Source organism: Bos indicus x Bos taurus, chromosome 9, assembly GCF_003369695.1.
Source record: "Bos indicus x Bos taurus breed Angus x Brahman F1 hybrid chromosome 9, Bos_hybrid_MaternalHap_v2.0, whole genome shotgun sequence".
NCBI classification, from domain to species: Eukaryota; Metazoa; Chordata; class Mammalia; order Artiodactyla; family Bovidae; genus Bos; species Bos indicus x Bos taurus.
Genome location: NC_040084.1, coordinates 89,467,117 through 89,486,624, shown reverse-complemented (window position 1 = coordinate 89,486,624; position 19,508 = coordinate 89,467,117). Strand labels below are relative to the sequence as shown.

General features: G+C 42.2%; 1 protein-coding gene across 14 annotated transcripts in view; it reads left to right on the top strand.

Moving 5' to 3' along the window:
- SYNE1 (spectrin repeat containing nuclear envelope protein 1) overlaps window positions 1-19,508 on the top strand; it is a 496,771-nt gene that overhangs the window by 464,176 nt on the left and 13,087 nt on the right. For 11 of the 14 annotated variants that reach the window (XM_027551880.1, XM_027551874.1, XM_027551875.1 and 8 more), the window contains 9 exons: window positions 2,830-3,021; window positions 3,944-4,277; window positions 6,706-6,774; window positions 8,519-8,661; window positions 10,789-10,915; window positions 11,662-11,873; window positions 15,143-15,343; window positions 16,782-16,910; window positions 18,779-18,991. In XM_027551880.1, the coding sequence (XP_027407681.1) occupies window positions 2,830-3,021; window positions 3,944-4,277; window positions 6,706-6,774; window positions 8,519-8,661; window positions 10,789-10,915; window positions 11,662-11,873; window positions 15,143-15,343; window positions 16,782-16,910; window positions 18,779-18,991 (1,620 nt within the window). The remainder of the gene's footprint in view (window positions 1-2,829; window positions 3,022-3,943; window positions 4,278-6,705; window positions 6,775-8,518; window positions 8,662-10,788; window positions 10,916-11,661; window positions 11,874-15,142; window positions 15,344-16,781; window positions 16,911-18,778; window positions 18,992-19,508) is intronic. The other 3 variants (XM_027551881.1, XM_027551876.1, XM_027551878.1) reach the window with 1 other exon arrangement.

Here is a 19,508-nt window from a genome sequence, read left to right as displayed (position 1 = left end):
TTTCAAATCCTGAAAGATGATGCTGTGAAAGTGCTGCTCTCAATATGCCAGCAAATGTGGAAAACTCAGCAGTGGACACAGGACTGGAAAATGTCAGTTTTCATTCCAATCCCAAAGAAAGGCAATGCCAAAGAATGCTCAAACTACCACACAATTGCACTCATCTCACACGCTAGTAAAGTAATGCTCAAAATTCTCCAAGCCAGGCGCAATACGTGAACTGTGAACTTCCAGATGTTCAAGCTGATTTTAGAAAAGGCAGAGGAACCAGAGATCAAATTGCCAACATCCGCTGGATCATCAAATAAGCAAGAGAGTTCCAGAAAAAAACATCTATTTCTGCTTCATTGAGTATGCCAAAGACTTTGACTATGTGGATAACAATAAACTGTGGAAATTCTTCAAGAGGTGGGAATACCAGACCACCTGACATACCTCTTGAGAAACCTATATGCAGGCCAGGAAGCAACAGTTAGAACTGGACATGGAACAACAGACTGGTTCCAAATAGGAAAAGGAGTACGTCAAGGCTGTATATTGTCACCCTGCTTATTTAACTTCTATGCAGAGTACATCATGAGAAACGCTGGGCTGGAAGAAGCACAAGCTGGACTCAAGATTTCCAGGAGAAATATCAGTCACTTCACATATGCAGATGACACCACCCTTATGGCAGAAAGTGAAGAGGAGCTAAAAAACCTCTTGATGAAAGTGAAAGAGGAGAGTGAAAAAGTTGGCTTAAAACTCAACATTCAGAAAACGAAGATCATGGCATCTGGTCCCATCACTTCATAGGAAATAGATGGGGAAACAGTGGAAACAGTGTCAGACTCCAAAATCACTGCAGATGGTGACTGCAGGCATGAAATTAAAAGACTCACTCCTTGGAAGGCAAGTTATGACCAACCTAGATAGCATATTCAAAAGCAGAGACATTACTTTGCCAACAAAGGTCCGTCTGGTCAAGGCTATGGTTTTTCCAGTGGTCATGTATGGATGTGAGAGTTGGACTGTGAAGAAAGCTGAGCACCAAAGAATTGATGCTTTTGAGCTGTGGTGTTGGAGAAGACTCTTGAGAGTCCCTTGGACTCCAAGGAGATCCAACCAGTCCATTCTAAAGGAGATCAGTCCTGGGTGTTCTTTGGAAGGAATGATGCTGCAGCTGAAACTCTAATACTTTGGCCACCTCACGCGAAGAGTTGACTCATTGGAAAAGACCCTGATGGTGGGAGGGATTGGGGGCAGGAGGAGAAGGCGACGACAGAGGATGAGATGGCTGGGTTGCATCAGCGACTCAATGGACACGGGTTTGGGTGAACTCCGGGAGTTGGTGATGGACAGGGAGGCCTGGCGTGCTGCGATTCATGGGGTTGCAAAGAGTCGGACACGACTGAGCGACTGAACTGAACTGACTGATAGGACCAGATGCCATTATCTTAGTTTTTTGAATGTTGATTTTTAGGCCAGCTTTTTTACTCTCCTCTTTCACTAACTTTCACTAACCTGAAATATCAATAACTTCAGATACACTGATGATACCACCCTTATGGCATTAAGTGAAGAGTAACTAAAGAGCCTCTTGATAAAAGTGAAAAAGGAGAGTGAAGCCTTTTACATGGGGAGGGTTATATATTAGATATGAGGATTCCCTCAAAGGAAGAATGTTTAATATCTTGAATAATATGCAATGAAGCTTATGAAATTTTCATCCCAAGATAAGAGAATAGGTAGACTTTTTTTATAAGAATAGTCATGTTGCCTTAGAGAAGGAAATGGCAACCCACTCCAGTATTCTTGCCTGGAAAATCCCATGGGCAGAGAGGCCTGGTTGGCTCCAGTGCATGAGGTCGCAAGAGTCAGACAGGACTTAACAACTAAACTACCACTCATGGTGCCTGTGACTTTAAAGTTGTCATAATAAAGCAAGGAAATTACCTTTACTCCTAGATTCTCAGAATAAAAAAATCATAAAATAGCCCCAGTATTTTATTTAATAGACCAGCCTCTCCATCCTTCCCCTTCACCTCAACTCTCCCAAGTTGTTTCACAGGTAAAAATACCTATTTAAAAGCTTTAGCAGGAAATTTCTACCAAGTGGTAGTTGAATCTTTTCTATCTGGACTCTGGCAGGATCATAGCATTTATAACCGCCCTCTTTCTCCCTTGGCATTCTTTTTATTATTGGGAAATTTCAACTATTCCAGAGTTTATTCTTGTGTTGAATTAAAATTTATCCCTTGAAACATGTTCCCTGAGGCTTAACTGTTTTGAATCATATAAAATAAGTCTAAGGAATCCAGAATTACCTGTTTTTCAAATAATTACAGTTTTTCCTACTTATGTCCTGAAATAGTCAAATCATCTGAGAAGAATTTGTGATATTGTGATTTTGGATGGTTTTTCTTACTCATATTTGACATCTTGGAAAATCTAAAATTTAAATATTGAATAGAATTCTTTAAAATGCTAAATTAACTCTGGTGGCTCTCTATTGCTTGCCATTACTTTTCATCAGGGACAGCCAGTGCTCTCAACTTTATGATGGGTTTAAATGTTTTTTCCTATGATTCTCTTACCCACACTGTCCATGGTGGTAAATTTTATTAGGCAAAGGCGCCTCTCTGGTCATGGAATTCTAACAATTCCATTTCTGCTTCCTGTTCTGATTTCAAAATTTTATAGCTTACTTTAGAAAGTAATAGCCTCTTGGCTTGTCTTTGTCTATGGTAAACTAAGTATCCCCTACATGGTTTTTCTTAATATGTATCTTAGAGTTACTTCATGTTTATGTGAGTCATGAAAAATTAACATGAGAGGTATGCTCCCTAGGCCTTCCAGCAGGAAATCTCATTGAACCACAATAAGATTGAACAGATAATCGCCCAAGGAGAACAGCTGATAGAGAAGAGTGAGCCCTTGGATGCGGCCGTCATTGAGGAAGAGCTGGATGAGCTCCGACGTTACTGTCAGGAGGTCTTTGGACGCGTGGAAAGATACCATAAGAAACTGATTCGCCTGCCTGTACGTGACACTGTTTTTTCATGGTCATGAAATCTAAAGAGAATTAATAATGTGAGATCAAGTAGCATCGTTTAGTGTGTACTGGACTCTGGAGCCAGAGTGCTTCATATGGCTTGCCTTAGTTTCGTTAATGTAAACCTGGCTCAATAACTGTACCTATCTCATAGAAAGGATTGCTTTGGGCATGATATGAGTTCATATATAAATATATATATATATTTATATATTTGTATTTATATATATATATACACATACATGCATATAAAGAGCTTAGAAGAGTACTTGGCACATATCTTCCATGGAAGATCAAGAAGCTTCTAGAGGAAACAAGGGGATAAAGGTGAGCAGTGTTAAACAGTGGCCCAATTGATGTGGTTGTTTAGCTGAATTTATTTTTCTTTTCCTTTTCCCTAATTGCTACCATAATCATAGCTCATTGTCAAGATGTTATTATTAGAATATTTGTCATCTTCTGTGATAAAGTGTATTTTCTATCTGGAATACAAGGTGTAAAAGGCCCAGGGTTTTATGTGAAAAGCTAAGGTGTTATCAGTGATTCCCTTTGGCTCCTGATCTGTGCCATTTAGTACTTACTGTGTTGCAGGTTAGATACTAAGTTATCTTTATTTACAGTATCTTTTTTAATCTTCTGTCAATTTTTTGAAGTAGGTCTTAATATTATCTCCATTTTACCAGCGATAAAATTGAGAATTTACTAGATTCACGTATAAGGCATTTTGAAAAGTGCTCAGAAGATACTTATTTATTATTCGATGATAGGAAGTTTAAAATTAACCCTACTAAGACAGGGATGTGGTCCAGCTAGGCTTTCGTGCTGAACATTGATGAGAGGCAGAGCACAGAGTGGGGAGGGGACCAGCTGACCGCTGCAGTAACAGGGCTGTCTTGGCTGCGTTTCTAGCTCCCAGATGATGAGCACGACCTCTCTGACCGGGAGCTGGAACTGGATGAGGCTGGAACTCTGTCAGACCTCCACTGGCGGGACACCTCCACGGACGGCGTGCTCTCCCCGCAGCCTTCCTCCAACCCCTCCCTCTCACTCGCCCAGCCCCTCCGGAGCGAGAGGTCTGGACGAGACACCCCCGCCAGTGTGGACTCCATCCCCCTGGAATGGGACCATGACTATGACCTCAGCCGTGACCTGGAGTCCGCCATGTCCAGAACTCTGCCGTCTGAGGACGAAGAGGGTCCGGAAGATAAAGATTTCTACCTCAGGGGAGCTGTTGGCTTATCAGGTAGGAAAGAGCTCCTCCTATGCGTATGCTAGCTTGAAAGAAAATACAAAGGAATGGATACTGTCCTGAAAACCCATAGCTAAGCAGAATCATCTTCCTTCTCCCATCAAGGGAACTTGGACTCAATGGCATAATTGGATATTAACATGGTTCACAAATGCAAAATTGATATGACCATTGATTTATCCCACATATGCTTACATTCTTACTACATGACTGGCGCTTTATAAGTACTGGAAATACACAGTTCCTTTTCTTTTCAAAGAGCTTACATTCTAGGGTGGTAGTGTGGTAGTATGGAGGTGGTTCAGTCGCTAAGTCGTGTCCGACTCTTTTTGATCCCATGGACTGGAGCCCACCAGACTCCTCTGTCCGTGGGATTCTCCAGGCAAGAATACTGGAGTGGGTTGCCATTTCCTACTCCAGGGGATTTCCCAATCCAGGGGTCGAATCTGCATCCCCTGTGTTGCAGGCAAATTCTTTACTTCTGAGCTACCAAGGAAGCCCTAACACTCTAGGGTGGAACACAGACAAATAAGAAACACCTGTGTGAAATGTTTGGCACTGGAGTAGCAGGGTACACAAGGTGATGTGAAAACAGCCCAGGGGTGGCTGAGCCAGAGCTTTGGAGAAAGGCTTTAGAGAAGAGACCTGTGCTGAGACCTGCAGGATGAATAGAAGTCAGCCAGGAGGATGTGACAGTGTCCAGAGGAAGAAAGGAGAGGACACCCATCTCAGCTTTATGACCAGCCTCAGCACTTTCAGTCACCTGGAGTTTGTCTAGAATGACAGGGCTGTAGATTGAGAGGTGGAGAGTGAACAAAGAGGAGATGGAAGGGCGAACCAGGGCCTGGTCATACAGCAACCTGTTTATCATGAAAAGCAGTTTTACCGTGAAGACCCAGGACAGTCACAGCAGGGCTCTAAGGAGGGAGGCAATGTGATCTGATGTCTGTTTTCAAAGAACCTGTCTCAGCAATATCTAGAGAAGGGCACATTGAAAGAAAGTCCAGATGGAATCACTTTACAGTCCAGGACACAGATGTGGTTATGGCCTGAACTAAGGAAGCAGCACTGGGAATAGATGAAAGCTATGAGAAATCATGAGACGGCTCCTGCGTGACTGATGGCTGATTGGATTGCGGCTGAAGTGATATTTCTGGTGTGAACATCTTGGTAAAAGAAGCAGGTGGTCCTAGGCTCTGAGGACCACGAGTAGGAGAGAATGTTCTGGGTGACTGTGGAGCCACCGGGGCAGGGCAGTGAGAGAGCAGGAGGCAGTGAGTTCCTCTGGGCACGTCCTGAACTTGAGATGCTATGGCCTATCCCACTGGAAAAAGCCAGCAATGGATGGCTACATGGGTCAGGAACCAGAAATGTAGACTAGATAGTTATCCACATGTCAGTGGTCCCCAAGGAAAGAAAGGAGACCACACAGGAAGAGTGTACAAAGGGAATCAAGACATATGAAGCCTCAGGAAGCACCTATAGTGAAGAGGTGGACAGAGAAAGAGGAGCATTTTAAGAAAGGTGAGTCGACATAGAATAAATAACCAGAGGCCAATTTGTAGCCCTTATAAACGCATCTCACACATTCCCTAAAAGACAATTTCTGCTTTTTCTTTGTGTGATGGTTCACATTTGGATTCCCAAGAGGCTGATGCTGTACAAAAAGAAAATGATTTCTCTCGTTTCTATTTTGTTTTTACAGTACAGCCTAATAACTAAGCATTTTGCATCTAAAGCAGAAATACTCAATATGCAGTCCCTCAGCCACACATGACAGCTGAGCACTGAAATGTGACTGTGCAGATGGATATTTGCTACACCCAGTGCCCTAACACAAACACACAGAATTCAAAGACTTAGCACAAAGCAAGTGTGTAAAATATTAATAATAATACTTATGTTGATTACATGTTATACTTTAGATTCATTGATGAAGTAAAATTAAGTATTGAATGTATTTTCATCCCTTGACTTGTCATTGTGGCTCTTAGACTCTTTAAAACAATGTATGTTATTTCTGTTGGACAGCACCGCTCTAGAACCTGTATGGATTGCAATTCCAGTTATGCTGCTACTAGCTGCTGAAACTTGAATGAGTAACAATTCCCCTGGGCCTCAGTTTTTTTCATCAATAAAATGAGAATAACACTTCCACACACCCTGTAGGGTTTCTGTGAGGGTAAACGAGTGCCCAGAACATCGCCTGGCTCATAAAACACTCTCCATCAATGAGAGCCTTTATTATGATTTATTTCAGGAACCCTTTGGTGGTCGGACTCAGACTTCTCTGTATGTTCAAGAATTATCGGCCCAGAATGATTAATTTCCTTTTTTCCCTCTAGGAAAGTTATTTTCTTGCCATCAGGGGATCCAGGTTTGCAGACCTTAGCTGTCAACTTAGACTGTGCTCTTTTTGCAGATGTAGTGATCCCTGAAAGTCCCGAGGCCTATGTTAAACTCACAGAAAGTGCAATCAGAAATTCCTCTGGTAGGCACCCAAGCCAAAGCAGACCTCCCCTGCTCACCTGTAACCAGCCTTCTCCTCTCTGAGCACCTTTACCCGCCCTCTCACAGCTCTGTGCCACAAGCATGTTAAGGCAGAAACTTCTTCTCTGACTGCCGTCTCAGAAACAAAAACCGAAACCACTTGGTTGATCCACACCAAGAGTAAAACTTCAGTGAAAGTGGAAATGTTGGTCACTCAGTCATGTCCGACTCTTTGTGACCCCATGCCCTGTAGCCTGCCAGGCTCCTCTCTCCATGGAATTCTCCAAGCAAGAATACAGGAGTGGGTAGCCATTCCCTCCTCCAGAGGATCTTCCCTGGGTCTTCCCAGGGATTAAACCTGGGTCTCCCACATTGCAGGCAGATTCTTTACTGCCTGAGCCACCAGGGAAGCCCATAGCTCCAGGAATCAAGTGCAGTAAAACAACCATTCAACTTGTGAAATGGTAGTCACTCTCAGTAGGTATGAACTATGATGCCCATTAATGGCAGAAAATAGGAGATGGAAACACTAGTCTTAGCATTGGTGCTCTAGCTCCCTGCTTGGTTGTAACAGCTCTGACTTTATGACTTCAAGGAGGAATTGCAGACCCACCACTGGCTGGGGAGTCAGGGCTCGGGGATTCTGTCCCAAGTTCACTAGCTTATAGGTGGGACCCCAGGCCCACTGTGGGATCTCTGGGGTCCCATAAAAGACAAAGGATGAGTCAAGTATTCAGCTCCAAAAAATTAGGCTCTCGCTGTAGACGAACTGTAGTTCAGAGTCTGTAATCTGGAGGACAATGGAGAGAACAGGGTTGGACCCTGGTGATAGGGTGTTGACTCGTGAGATTATTAGTTTACACTTAACATTTCTGTAAAAAAGCAAAAGGATGGAAAATAAAGTCTCATTGCTAAAATGGTGACTACCTGAGTGATTCCCAGTGAGAGACTTCTTCCAGGTGTATTTAGAAGGCTTTCTTTCCAAAAGAGAATTAATAAAGCTTACTAATGTTTACTGTGCTTTCACCCTGCGCTAGCTTCACTCTGACGATCATATTCTTGTTGAGTTCAAAGACTGTACCACACACGCACACACAAATTTCCAAAACAACGTCACGTCTCTCAAAGGTAAGCCAGGAGTTCTAAGCTCAGAGTGGGAGCACGCCTGGATGGAAATGCTAAAATTTTCACTTTCTCCTGGTTTTGTTTCAAGTTTCAGACAAAATGAAGTCATTGCTAGCGTGGCTCCTCCACACATACCTTTTCTCAGCTCACGTGAAGTCTTGCCTTAAGTGAAGGGTGCAGCCACTTGAGACTTCAGGGGCACCATCTTCTCCTGAGATGCAGAGAGGAAAATAAGATAGTGTGACTTTCTGTTTGATAAGTGACTGCAGAGGGAGCCTGAGACATAACTGATAACTCCCAGTTATCGGGGAGCAGAAGGGACCACCTGAGGTTTTGAGAATGCTCCCCAACTCACAGCGTGCAGTTTAAGAGGCAGCAGACTCACAGGCTGTGAGAACCTACTGTGTGGCCCCTGGGGCAGCACCCAGTCAGCTTGGACTCCTGGTCAAGCACATTCATCAGTCTAGTCATTTGAACTCCTAACCCACCAGCATGTCAGTACTAAATGTGCCTTATGATCACCCACACACATGCCATCTCTCTGCTGCCCTGCCTGTAGAATTTCTTAACCATCTCCTTGAATGTCAAGCTTATCGAGATTCTCATGGTTGACACTGCAGGGGACCCTGGTGCCTTGGAGTCACAGATCCGACAGCTGGGCAAAGCCTTGGATGACAGCCGCTTTCAGATGCAGCAAACAGAGAATATCATCCACAGCAAAACGCCCACAGGACCAGAGCTAGACTCTGGCTACAGGGGCTACGTGAGTATCCGGGCCCTTCTTGATCCTCATACGTACCTGGTGATCACAGCTGTGTGACAAAGAACCATCTGTTTGTGGCATGAGGTCTGTGTCCGCTCTCCGCGTACCAAACTGCCCTTGAACTCATAGGTGTGTGTGTGCAAAACAAAGCCCTGTTAGCAGGTTACCTTTGGAGCAAAAGTGGTCTGTGCTCAGCCCCCTGATCTACCTTAAGAACCAGCCTGTTCCTTTACACAGAGAACTGAAAGTGAAAGTGTTAGGCAGTCAGTCAGTCGTGTCAGACTCTTTTTTTTGACACTGTGGACTGTAGCCCGCCAGGCTCCTCTGTCCATGGGATTCTCCAGGCAAGAATACTGGAGTGGGTAGAAGATCCCTTCTCCAGGGGATCTTCCTGATCCAGGGGATCGAATCCAGATCTCTTGTGAAATCTTTCCACAGATTGCTTTGGCCCCGGAAGGTAACTAGGCATTCTTTCAAATTCAGTTAATGATTTTTCTGACCAAGGTTATGCTCGGAGCAGCAGATTTCAGCTGGTATATTGCTGACATGGAATGGGTTTAGTTCTTTTCCTGGGTGTCTTTCGAGTCACTTGATGACCCTGGGATTTTTGTATCCTCTTGTTTGTTTTCTCATTCTGGGGAAAACAATTCTGACTAACAAGATTTGGAGAGAAGATGGCAAGAGATTGTGTGTATTACCAGTTCCATTTTTAAAAGCTCTTTGTAAAGTATGTAATAGCTTTGCTCGGCTCAAGTTACTGACAGAATAACTTCCCAGAGAAATACTCAGAGAATTACCTGTGTTCTTACGCATACTTAAGCAAGAAGATTTGAAAGTAAATCTCTTCAAGGCCTTCTGTCATGTCTCTTCACACCCCTCGTAAAAGGCAAGAAAAATTAATTTCCCTAAGCCTAATGACAATTCACACGTACTGCTTTTTTAAAACCAGGGAAGAGAACCTTTTATGCTGACGTTAACATCCTCACAGTCACAGAAGAGTAATTAATTAATCATGAGTTTACTTCCTGTTCAATTTGGCCTCTTATCCTGACTTCTATTATAGTGAAACCTCCTTTTAAAAAGTATAATACAGTTTCACAATGAGCGTGCTGAAATCAACTGAGATTATACTTAACACCAATCAAAAGCAGTCAAAGTAACTTAAGAGCAACGTGATTTGGTAAAGGCTTTGACAGAAAACGTTATGATCACGTGTAGCAGGCGTGCCTTGAAATGATTTGTTCCTTTAGTCTTTGAATATGTGCCTGATATTAAATATGGAGTTGGAAGCTTTTCTTTTGATGTCAGATGTATTCCCTTAGTATCTATTAAGCATTGCTTAGATTTTCTCATGAAACGGCTGGTGTTAATATTGTTTTATTCTTTTAAGCATTTTAATTACTTAATGCAAATAGATGCCCCTGTGAGATTTGTGGTAATATCACTGTTCCCACACTTCAGTTTAAGAAAAAGGGGAGCAGCTTGCCAAAGACAATATGTTATATTGCCAGCTGGGGGCTCTGAGTGTTAAATCCCAGATCGATTTAGTCTGTTTTGATTCATAAATTTTAAAAGAAATTGGGAGGACTTGTGTAAAACCATGTGTGCCAAGTATATCTTCAAGGCATTGCTTTGTGTAAATATGAACATGTCACATGTTTTAGAAGCATGTTTTTGAACTTGACTTTTTTGTTTCCAGCAGAGCAGCTAACTCTTTTTTTTTTTTTTGGCTGTGCGGGTTCTTCATTGCTGCACAGGCTTTTCTCTAGTTGTGGCAAACGGGGCTACTTTTTAGTTGGGGTGCAAGGGTTTCTCATTGCGGTGGCTTCTCTCATGGAGTACAGAGTCTAGAGCACGGGCTTACTTGTGATGCTTGAGGTTTAGTTGCTCCATAGCATGTGGGATCCTCCCAGATCAGAGATGAAACCCATGTCTCCTGAATTGGCAGGCCGATTCTTTACCACTGAGCCATCAGGGAAGCTAAGAGCAGCTTACTCTTTACAGAAAGGTAGCACTTAGCCACTGTCTCTTTTGAGGAACTCCAAAGATATTTTCCCCAGGATCTCTTGCACTCATGACAGCTTGAGAATTTTGTGACAAGGGAGCCTCTTTTCCGTGTCTAAACAGATGAAACTGCTGGGTGAATGCAGTGGCAGCATAGACTCAGTGAAAAGACTGGAGCACAAGCTGACCGAGGAAGAGGACCATTTTCCTGGCTTTGTTAACTTGAATAGCACTGAAACCCAAACAGCTGGTGAGTATGTTGTGCTCTATTCAGGACAGAGTGAAATAGAAGATCTCAAAACACTCTGATGCCTCTGAGTTCCACTGTGTTGCTTACCTCAATCTATACTATTCTGTCCTGAGAACTTTCCTTCAGGTTACAAGGATCTCTGGGGACAGAACAAGAAGGTGAAAAATATCACAGTGGTTTTTCCCCATGTCCCATTTATTTTAAAGCATCATCTTTGAATCACTAGTCAGGAATCTTCTAGATATATGCCCAGTGCTCTCAGAGCTCTATTGCAGAAAGAAACCAAGAACTGAAAGTTATCTTCACCAACTTTATTGTTGTTGTTGTTTAATATCTCTGTATGTATTTATTTTGGCTACCCCAGGTCTTAGTTGCAGCATGCAGGATCTAGTTCCCTGACCAGGGATCGAACTCAGGCCACCCTGCACTGGGAACAGAGAGTCCTAGCCACTGGACCACCAGGGAAGTCCCGATGTTCACTCACTTTAATGCTATCACTTCATAAATCTCTTTACAGTGTTAAATCTTATGTAGCTGATTTTTTTCTTCCCCATCATTGTTAAAAATGCAGATAAGAAAAATACAGCCACTATCCTGTTACTTACAGCTGACAGCAATGGAAATGCCCAGTGGCATTACTTTCTTTTCTGTTTTAGAGTTAGCGCCCATGTCGGTTTCAAGCATTTCCTAAACATTCCATGTGGAGGAAAGCCCTTCACTCTCGTGTGCATGTCCTGTCTTGCCAGGCGTGATTGACCGCTGGGAACTCATCCAGGCAGAGGCCCTGAGCAAGGAGCTGAGGATGAAACAGAAGCCCCAGAGGAGGCAGCAATTGGACTCAGATCTGAATAGCGTTCTGACCTGGCTTCGGGAGACGGAGGGCGACCTGGAACAGCTTCAGCGCCTACAGCTCAGCACCGACATCCAGTCCATCGCGCTCCAAATCCAGAAGCTGAAGGTAGCTGCTCTCGGCCTTTTCCATGGTGCCAGACAGAAAGCGGCCACGTGGAATGCCCGGTCAGATGAAAAACACCAGCTCTGGCTGGTCTCACACTGACATAGCAGTGGGCCAGTGGTTGGTGGAAGTGGACACAGATGTTTCTCCAGCCATCCCGAGTCAGAGTGTTCCTAGGAAGGCTTGGAAGAGTTGAGAGCTGGATTGAATTGCAGACCCAGCCCCATAAAAATGTGTATATGTTTTAGTCGCTCAGTCACATCCAACTCTTTGAGACCCCATGGACTGTAGCCCATAGGCTTCTCTGTCTGTGGAATTTTCCAGAAAAGAATACTGGAGTGGGTAGCCATTCCCTTCTCCAGGGGATTTTCCAGACCCAGGGATCCAATGCATGTCTCTTGCATTGCAAGCGGATTCTTTACCATCTGAGCCACCAGGGAAGCCCCTCATGAAAATAATCATGATTTAATGACCAGTTAAAATTGCATAAAACCTCCAGGTACCTCTGGGACCTAGTTAACCTCTTTTAAGGCAAACACAGCTATGGCCAGGGCCCTACAAGTCTATCTAGAGCTGGAGAGAAAGCCTGTCCTAGATGGTATACATGTGAGTTTGTAGAGACCTAAGAAAGCCACTTGTCACGCTGGAATCAGCAGAACTTCTGAACTAGGTAACCATAGTGGCAGAAGCAATTTTCAGTGTAATGAATCCAGCTAAACAAAACCTGCGGAGTAATCCTGCTACAACACCTGACATTTCCATTTGATTTTGACCTTGTTGGATGTAGTACAGAAGATAACCTTCTCTAACTCCCTCTCTAGATCGTAAAAATCCTCTTCAGCCCAGCTATTGAGATGCATTGAGATGCATGTGTGGAGACTTTTGTAAGCATACTATGGATGGAGAGCTCAGTGTCTTCTTAATAGCTCTCTTGGTCCTGCCTTTTTGTTTGGAGAACGTCAAGCTGTGCTTTTCTTCAGATGTAGCTACTGGGCCCTCTAGACTCAAGGATTAAGCAAAACACACTGTCTTTGTGTCTCCCTGGTTTCTGTGTGTGCTGGTTTTCTTTGGGACTGATGTTTTTCTGCCTTGTTTTAGCTGTTATTTTGTTTTAAATTTTCAAACAGTGAAATGAGTCTTCCCGACCACTGCTCAGACTTCTTATAGAGTAGCCTCTGTACCAGCTCCATCAATTTCAAGATGAAGCATCAGATGGGAAATGCAATTTATATTCTCTGGATTACTTTTTTTTTTTTTTTTTTAGAGTGCTTAAATTACTTGAGTGTCTCTCCAGGAAAATGTAAGGCAGTGTTGCATTGTAATCAGTTCCTTAAAAGGTTGATGAAGCAAACATTGGCCAGAATCTGAGGCCTAAGTGAGATCAGGGTGGAAAAGTTGAGACCTTGAAAGTCAGCCTATGTGATAAGAAAAAGCCACCCTCTTATCCATCCCTCCCCTATCTTTCCTGTCTGTTTTCTGAGGATAAATATGTGGAATAACCTAGTACTTTCTACAATATTTGCAGATTTTTGTGCTTTTTTGTGGTTGATTCTATATCATGGCATATTAAGAATCCACTTAAAAGTGAAAATTAAGACAAGTTGGAAACATAACAAATGGTGAGAATTATAAGAAAATGTAGCCTGGGTCGATGTAATCTATAGGGTCATTGACTCTACTTTGATCTGGGAACATTTAAACAGTACCAAGATATTCAGTGATTAATGTATAAGCTTGTACTCAAGTTCTTGAAATTTAGTTCTAGATTTTGGGGAAATACACACAGTAACACATCAGTCACCTGTTTGTTTTTGTTCTGTTTTTTGTGAAACCAAGCCAAATTTGTTAGCTGATCAAATACTATTTATTCTCTTTATCATCTCAAAAAGTCTGGCCTGTGGCAGAGGCAGTGTTCTCAGGCTGTGGACCACTGACTGTCGGTGCCTGTGACGTCAGAACAGCTGGAGGCCAGGGCCTAGGAATCTGCTTTCTTACCAAGCGGTGCATTTCATACCTATGCGCACAACTTTGAGTAGCATTGTTTTCAGCAGCTAAGTCATGTCTGCTTCTTTACAGAAGCAGACCCCATGGACTGCAGCACTCCAGGCTTCCCCATCCTTCACTATTTCCCAGAGTTTGCTCAAACTCATGTCCATTGAGTCTATGATGCCATCCAGCCGTCTCATCCTCTGTCACCCTCTTCTCCTCCTGCCCTTAATCCTTCTCCTCCTGCCCTTAATCCTTCTCAGTCTTTTCCAGTGAGTTGGCTCTTCACATCAGGTGGCCAAAGTATTGGAGCTTCAACTTCAGCATCAGTCCTTTTAATGAATATTCAGGGTTGATTTCTTTTAGGATTAACTGGTTTGATCTTCTTGCAGTCCAAGGGACTCTCAAGAGTCTTCTCCAGTACCACAATTTGAAAGCATCAGTTCTTTAGCACTCAGACTTCTTTGTGGTCCAACTCTCACATCCAAACAAGACTAACTGGAAAAACCACAGCTTTGACTATATGGACCTTTGTCAGGAAAGTGATATCTCTGCTTTTTAATATGTTGTCTAGGTTTGCTGTAGCTTTCCTTCCAAGGAGCAAGTGTCTTTTAATTTCATGGCTGCAGTCACTGTCCACAGTGATATTGGAGCCCAATGAGTAGCATTAGTCTACTGAAATTGAATTTGTACGCTGGAACTAAGAGCACATTTCCTGCTGCTCAGAACTGTTGGACGATGCTGTGTTTGGTTTGTTTTGGTTGGTTTGTTGTTGGACTCCCATGGTAGGGGCTGACTTCATCCTACTCTTTAGTTCACTGCCCAGGATCATCTTTGCTTCCTGAAAAGTTCCTTAATTTTATTTATCTATCCCTTTTCTCCCACTGTTTCTTAATCCCCATTCCTCAAACCCATAGCAACCATTCCAAAGTTTTAATCTTCTTTTTTCACATGTATTCCTGAAAAATGTGGATTTGTATGTGCACAATAAATTTTAAATTGCATAAGTGCTGTTTTGTAGCCTATAGCAATCTGTTTATGACTCTTTCACTTACAACTGTATTTTCTTAAGATCCATTTATGTCAGTAAGGCTATATCTGATCCAATTCTTTTAGCTCCAGTGTGGTCCCCAGGGGTGTGTACCTTAGCCATCTTGCTATAAGGCCAGTGTTAATTAATGGATCTTTTTAATTTGGGTGAAGCATTTCCAGAGGTCTCAGACTATATCTCTTTAACGTTTTTATTGTTGTTTTCCTTGTTTGATTGTTCTCCTTTCTCTTTGCAGGAGCTCCAGAAAGCTGTGGACCAGCGCAAAGCCATCATCCTGTCCATCCATCTGTGCAGCTCCGAGTTCACTCAGCCTGGCCAGGAAGATAGCCAGGATCTTCAGGATCGCTTGTCCCAGATGAACGGGCGGTGGGAACGCGTGTGCTCCCTGCTGGAGGAGTGGCGGGGTCTTCTCCAGGATGCGCTCATGCAGTGCCAGGTCTGTGGGGCTTTGGGCAGGCCACGTTCCAGAATCCAACATTTCCATTGTGGCTGAGTCTGTAACTCAGTTTATCAAGATCACTAGAGGGATGCAGTTACTTCCCAAAGTCAGTATTCATGTGAGGTAACTTTGTGCCCAGTTTTCATTTTACTGGAGAATGTGTACATATGACCCAGAGTTGAAAAACCCCATGTCCTTTAGAATTTGCAAGAGACTATTCCCATCAATTTATCTCAGCCTCACCAGTCCTCCTTTGACTCATTCATGTATTCATTCAACAGATATTTTCTGAGCACATTAGGAGACATCCAAGTGAGCATTACAAATGTTTACCCATTCATTCAGACCACAGTTACTTGCCCAGTGTTTACACACATGACAGACACTGCACTAAGCAGGCAGAATACAGCCCAGCCTTTGCTTTCGTTGGGGAAGATGGACAACAAAAATGCAAATAAATGCTTAACCAAGCTACTTCCAGATATGATAAGGGTAACCGAATGAAAGCACTTTGGAATGGTGAGCAGGGAAGTCGTATGAATGTTTGAGCTGACACCGGAAGGATGTTGCCATGAAGGAGGTCAAGCAAGTGGCAAGTCTCAGAAGCAGGAAAGGGCTTAGCATCTTCAAGGACAGAAGGAGGCCAGAGGCCAGTGTGAGGCCAGTGTGATTGGAGACAAATGGCCAAGAAAGATCCAGGAGGTGGTCAGGAGACAGATCATGCAGGGCTTTGTGGGCAGGGCCAGGAGTTTGGGTTATAATCTGAGCAGGATGAGAAGCCTGTATTCCAGGATTGTAGTTGCCCCCAAGAGTAATAGCTGCTTGAAGCAGGTACCCAAGCTTTGGCTTCCCCCATCTCTAGTTTAGCATCTCCCACCATGGAGATCTTCCATAACCATACCTTGATTAAATGAACACATGGATGTGTGAGAGAAGGGATTGAATTTAGGCCTTCAAAGATGGAAAGATTTGGGGCCATCCCTGGTGGTCCAGTGGCTAAGACCCCGTGCTCCCAGTCCAGGGGTCCTGGGTTCAATCCCTAGTCAATGAGCTAGATCCCATATGCCACAACTAAGACCCAGCACAGCCAAATAAATATATATATTTTTTTAATGTTGGAAAAATTTGAATACAGGAGGAAGAGAGAGGAGGAGAGTTCTTGTCTCCAATCTGTGTTAGAGCCCTAGGAATTCAATATTTGATGCCAGTTTTCCTTATGTCTAATTTTTCCCTAGAGTAATAAATTAGATGTTTTTTGGTAAGAACTTGAACTCAGATAATTACAATAACTTCAGTACCTTGCTTAGAAAGGAGTTGTGTATAAGATCTGAAAACCAATGGTAGGAATTGTAATGCATGGGTATTTAAGCTGTGAGAGAAAGAAAAATGTCTCATTCAAGACGATTTTATGCTCCATATTTTATTTTTTCCATAGGATTTTCATGAAATGAGTCATGGTTTGCTGCTTATGCTGGAGAACATCGACAGAAGGAAAAATGAAATTGTCCCCATTGATTCTAACCTTGATGCAGAAATACTTCAGGACCATCACAAACAGCTTAAGGTGAGATATGTGGGCTTGGACAGCCTCTGCTTATGTTATAGTTGGTTGTGCTTGTTTACCTTTTATGTTGTAGTCTCTTAGTCTTTTTTACCCCTCATGATTTCTCATCTCTGTGAAGCAAGCATGTGCATAGAAGATGGCATATGCTGGCTTTAGAATCTTGTTCTAAAGCCATTGCTCATCTAAAAATCTGTCTTCATCTTTGTTTTTTTAAGCTAATTTTTTAATAGACTTTTGTAAAAAGTTTTTTTCCTGAGACATTTTTTTAAAGTCTTAATTGAATTTGTTACAATCTTGCTTTTGTTTAATGTTTTTGGTTTTTTGGCCACTAGGCATGTGGAATCTTAGCTCCCTGACCAGGAATCAAACCCACATCCCCTGCATTGGAAGGCAAAGTCTTAACTGTTGTACCACCAGGGAAGTCCTCAGATGGTCTTCATCTTAATTAGCCTCATTTTATCAAGGCAGTTCTATTCTTATTTACAATTTATTTCTAATTTAAACTTTATATATTGAATCTATGTCACAATATTATTTCGGATAACTGATAATAAAAGGACATTAAATCTATTAAAATAGAGAATCTATTAAAATAGAGACCATTAAGGATTCTTAAGAAGAATTAAGTATGTAGATTCAACTTCAGTATCAAGTTTTCTGAAATCTAAGACAAGGGAAACATGGTAAGTTAAACGATATTCATTACCTGACAAAAAGGAAATATATGAGTTTTCAAGGAATAGGAAACTTTTTCTAGTACTAAATTCAAAAGGATATTTGCAAGATTTTTGTGTAGATTCTTATGCAGAGAACTTCGGACAATATAATGTGCCATATACTTAAGTGATTTTATGGAAGATAAGGAAGCATATTTGAGTTCCATTAGGAGAAAATAATTTGCACTTTGTCACTTTCTGTATTTTTAAAATGCTATTTCTTAACATTTAACACTCACAGTGACCTAACCAACAGAATTGGCAGCTTTTAGTTCAGTACTATAAAGGTCTTAGAAACCCAGAGGAAATAGCTATGCAGCTACATTTTCACCAGACTTTTGACCTCAGACATTAAGTTGTGAGTGATGAATCACCCGTATACCTTTTTTAAAAATCTCAAATAGATATCAGAGTATACCTCAACCAAGCTGAGTTTTTCTGCATTTATGTTAGTTTTACTTTTCTTTTTAAATGATTATTTTATGGATCATTTGCATAATACTTTATATTTTAAATAATTTGACATGCATTCACCAATATGCAGTGGTGAATATTGGTGACTTGAATAATATGCAGTATTATTCCAATAATACTGTGGACCAGGCAGGAATTAATATCACCATTTTACCTAAAGGAAATCAACCCTGAATACTCATTGGAAGGACTGATGATAAAGCTGAAGCTCAGATATTTTGGCCATCTGATTTGACGAGCCAACTGATTGGAAAAGAGACTGATGCTAGGAAAGACTGAGGGCAGGAGGAGAAGGGGGTGGCAGAAGATGAGACAGTTAGATAGCATCACAGACTCAACAGACGTGTATTTAAACAAACTCCAGGAGATAGTGAAGGACAGGGGGGGCATGTTGCAGTCCGTGAGGGTCACAAAGAGTTGAACTTAGTGACTGAAAAAAAAACCACCACCAAATGAGAAAACAGATCAGAAAGGTTCAAGGATTTTATAGGATGCTTTTTGGGAGAGGTAGGATTAGAACATATGTCCCTGATTCCCAAAGGTCATTGCTGCTATATCCTTCCTCGTGTGATGCTTAGGTATAATTGTCCACTGAGTTAAAGTGATGTCATCCTGCACATAGGCACTTTCTCCAAGTATCAGAAATTCTCAGAAAAATATTTTTTATTATATTCTTAGCAAATAAGACATGAGCTGTTGGAATCTCAACTCAAAGTGGCCTCACTGCAAGACATGTCTTGCCAACTGTTGGTGAATGCTGAAGGCACAGACTGTTTAGAAGCCAAAGAAAAAGTCCACGTGATTGGAAATCGACTCAAACTTCTCTTGAAGGAGGTCAGTCGTCATATCAAGGAGCTGGAGAAGTTATTAGACATGTCAAGCAGTCAGCAGGTAAGCTCTCAACAGACATCATTGTGTCGAATTTCCTGCAGGAGACCAAACAAGCACCATCTTTATCCATTTCAGAAAGACTCTGAATGGAGTACTTGTCAGAATAGTGTCTTTTCTTTCAATCACTGCTCTTACAAATCTGGCTCAAAATAAAAAAGCGACTCGAAAACTTTCGTTAACAGGACACTACTTTTGATTCTGTTACATCCGAAAATCCTCTTGTAACCATTACTGCTGACCCTGTTAGCACCACAATTGTGGCATTTTATTTTACCCAGTTTATTTAAGAATGCATGTGCTTTCAGTAACACAGCTACAGGAGGTCACAAGCCACTGGCACACATGAGTTTCGTATTCAGACCTTAGAAGGCGTGAATTCTCCCGACATAGATGACAGTTAAGTCATAAGAAGTGTTCTCTACTAGCTTTTATTTATCTATTTACTTGTTTGTTTATCTCTTTATTTATTGGTAAATCTACTGCATCGTAGTAATATTGTTGGTTTTAAGAAATGCTT